General features: G+C 35.9%; 1 protein-coding gene across 1 annotated transcript; it reads left to right on the forward strand.

The window, feature by feature from the left end:
• Positions 1-1,018: 1,018 nt before the first annotated feature.
• On the forward strand, positions 1,019-1,957 carry LOC118538140 (olfactory receptor 6C1). Its single transcript, XM_036095970.2, has one exon. The coding sequence runs from the start codon at positions 1,019-1,021 to the stop codon at positions 1,955-1,957; it is 939 nt and encodes a 312-aa protein (XP_035951863.1).
• The last annotated feature ends 1,181 nt before the right edge of the window (positions 1,958-3,138 follow it).

Genomic DNA, 3,138 nt, shown 5'->3' on the forward strand with positions numbered 1-3,138 from the left:
ACTGTATACAGAGGAATAAACTGTGTTTATAGAAGAAACACAGACAGACTACATAGTTTCAGACCTAGTAAGTGGCTTGGATTCAAGCCTAGACATCCTCACTCTTCCTTATGGAAATAACTATGGTAATATCATTTAATATTTTTTTTTAAAAAAGAGAAATTAAAACTACTTTAAAAACAAGTAAAGAAATTAAACTATTTACCTGAGTTTTCTTGGGGAATATTTACCTAACTCTTTAACTGAGGGAAATTCTTCAATAATAATAGTAATAATTGTTATTTTAAATAGAAAGAGAAGTCATTTGTACAGGAATACAAGTCATAATAATTACATATAGGCTGAAACATCATAAATTATGGCCAGGGATTCAGATAGGATCAAACTCAGTTCTAAGCTCTCCAGCTTAAATTATTTCTTGCCTCTTTCTCCCCTCTATCTCTAACATCAAAGGTTGCTGGTGGCAATGACTCTAGTATATCTGACCCATGAGGTAATAGGAGGAGTTGAAAAAGCTGAGTGTTAGCAAAAGTTGATCAATGGCTAAGGACAGAACACTCACACGTCATTAAAAAATTCAGGATCTTTCCCATTTCTGAGGATTCTCAATGTAATTAAGCTTTAACTTACAGAGAATGGGAAACTAGTAAACAATTGGAGCAAGAGCACAAAGGTGGTCTTCACTGGGAAGAAACCTCATGCGCACATCTTTGAAAGTTAACACGTTATTTGGTGTCAGAAAAGCCTGGGAAAGATCCCTGCTCTAGCCCTGCAAGCTCTGTGATATTGAATGTTTTCAAACTTGCCATAACTGGAGATTTCACCTGTAGAAGAGAGGAAATTAAGGGATTATTGTTCTTATCAGTTAACGTAAATTCTCGCCTATAGATGAAAACACATGGTATTTCAGCCAAATTCTGGCTCCACTCTTCGACCTTTGCTAATCCTCTCTTCAAGTTTGTTCCTTGTGTTTTCTCCTAGAGGTCTGGTAGGGGAACAACAAATAAGTGACTGAAGAATGAGAAACCACACAGAACTAACAGAGTTTATCCTCCTGGGATTGTCAGATGACCCACAGCTTCAGGGGGTGATCTTTGTCTTTCTGCTCATCACCTACATGCTCAGCATCACTGGGAATCTGACCATTATCATCCTTACCCTGCTGGATTCCCACCTCCAGACCCCCATGTATTTCTTCCTCAGAAATTTCTCCTTGCTAGAGGTTTCATTCACGACTGTCAGCATACCCAAGTTCCTGGGCACCCTGATTACAGGAGATAAAACTATTTCTTTTGATGATTGCATTGCTCAGTTATTTTTTTTCATTCTGTTGGGGGTCACTGAATTTTACCTCCTGGCTGCCATGTCCTATGACCGTTACATTGCCATCTGCAAACCTCTGCATTACATGACCATCATGAATCCCAGAGTCTGCACACTCCTTGTCTTCTCTTCATGGTTGATTTCATTCTTAATCATATTCCCCGCACTCATGTTCCTCTTAAACCTTAATTACTGTAGGTCTAATATTATTGACCATTTCACTTGTGATTATTTTCCCCTGCTGCAACTTTCTTGCTCAGACACAAAATTCCTAGAGATAATGGGTTTTTCCTGTGCTGTGTTTACTTTAATGTTCACCTTGGCATTAATAATTCTGTCCTACATATATATCATCAGAACAATTTTGAGAATTCCTTCTACTAGTCAGAGGACAAAGGCCTTTTCCACCTGTTCATCCCACATGATTGTCATCTCCATCTCCTATGGCAGCTGCATTTTCGTGTACATTAAACCCTCAGCAAAAGACAGAGTGTCTCTGAGCAAGGGAGTTGCTGTGCTAAACACCTCAGTAGCCCCCATGCTGAACCCCTTTATTTACAGTCTAAGGAACCAGCAAGTCAAGCGAGCCTTCATGGACAGGGCAAGGAAGATTGTATTTTTCTCAAGCAAATGAAATGCTGAGGTGTCACGAATTAGATACTCACGGTGCAGGGCAATTTAAAATATACAAACATGAAATTTGAGCAACTTCTTCAAATCACAGTGGCCTTCCTGTCAACCTTATTCATTACATCTTTCTAACAGCTTATAAGCACATTTAATATATTTCCCATTCAATTGAAATAACTTCATATGCCCTTCTGGTTCCTGTTCTTCTGAACCCATTGTTAGTTGCAACTTCTTGAACAATAATTATCGTAATACAGGAAGTTGTACTTTGAGTTTTGTTTAGGAAAACAGTTATCACCCAGAATGGAGGGGACATTGTATAAATATTGATGTGATATTTTTCTTATTCTACACAGACAATATAATTTTGTGATTTTCATTGATCTTTGTCAGAAATCCCTTCACCATCTTGTAGTTCCTCTAAGAAAAAAAATTCTTCAAATGCCATATGATTTTTTGAAAGATGTGAATGCTTTCATTTAAAAACCAAGAAACATTGCTCACTTAATAGAATATGTCCATATAATTTACCTATTGCAAAAAAAAAAAAGCATAGATCTTTAAGAACATAAATAGACCTCCATATTTTCAAATCCCATAGTGACTCACAGATAGACATACAGGGTAGACACCTGCATACATACATACATACATACACACATACTGTAGAAAATAGTGAAGAAATAGCTGTTTTAAATGTGTAGGATAAGTTCACTTTCTCTAATTCCATGGAATGTAAGCTCTGCTTTCTGACTACAATGGAATATATATGTATAGTTCCTTCTCTAGTTTTGGACTAGTTTGAAACTGGGCATGTATCTAAATTATTTAATGCCAAAACAGCAAAATCATTTAAGTTTGGTAGAAAATAAAAACTTCATAATAGAGCAAAATTTTCCATTTCATATAAAATTACAATTTCACTTGTTAAAATACTCTTCCACCCATTCAACTTAAGATATTAAGTCCCTAAAGTATTTTGGATGATGTGTGTGTGTGTGCATGTGTATGTACGTGTGTGTGTGTGAGAAAGTACAAGATTACATAATAAAGTATTCTAAATAATATGTACCATTTTTTTAGTAACAGAAAATATACTATAATCCTAATTAGTGTTGCACCATTCCTAATGATCTTTATACAGTATATTCAACTGAGATATACAGCACAGGAGTTATTGAGAAA

The sequence above is a fragment of the Halichoerus grypus genome, chromosome 6 (genome assembly GCF_964656455.1).
Source record: "Halichoerus grypus chromosome 6, mHalGry1.hap1.1, whole genome shotgun sequence".
Lineage (NCBI taxonomy): Eukaryota > Metazoa > Chordata > Mammalia > Carnivora > Phocidae > Halichoerus > Halichoerus grypus.

Excerpts from the sequence above, each read along its gene's own strand:
- LOC118538140 (XM_036095970.2), top strand. The coding sequence starts at position 1,019 with ATGAGAAACCACACAGAACTAACAGAGTTTATCCTCCTGGGATTGTCA.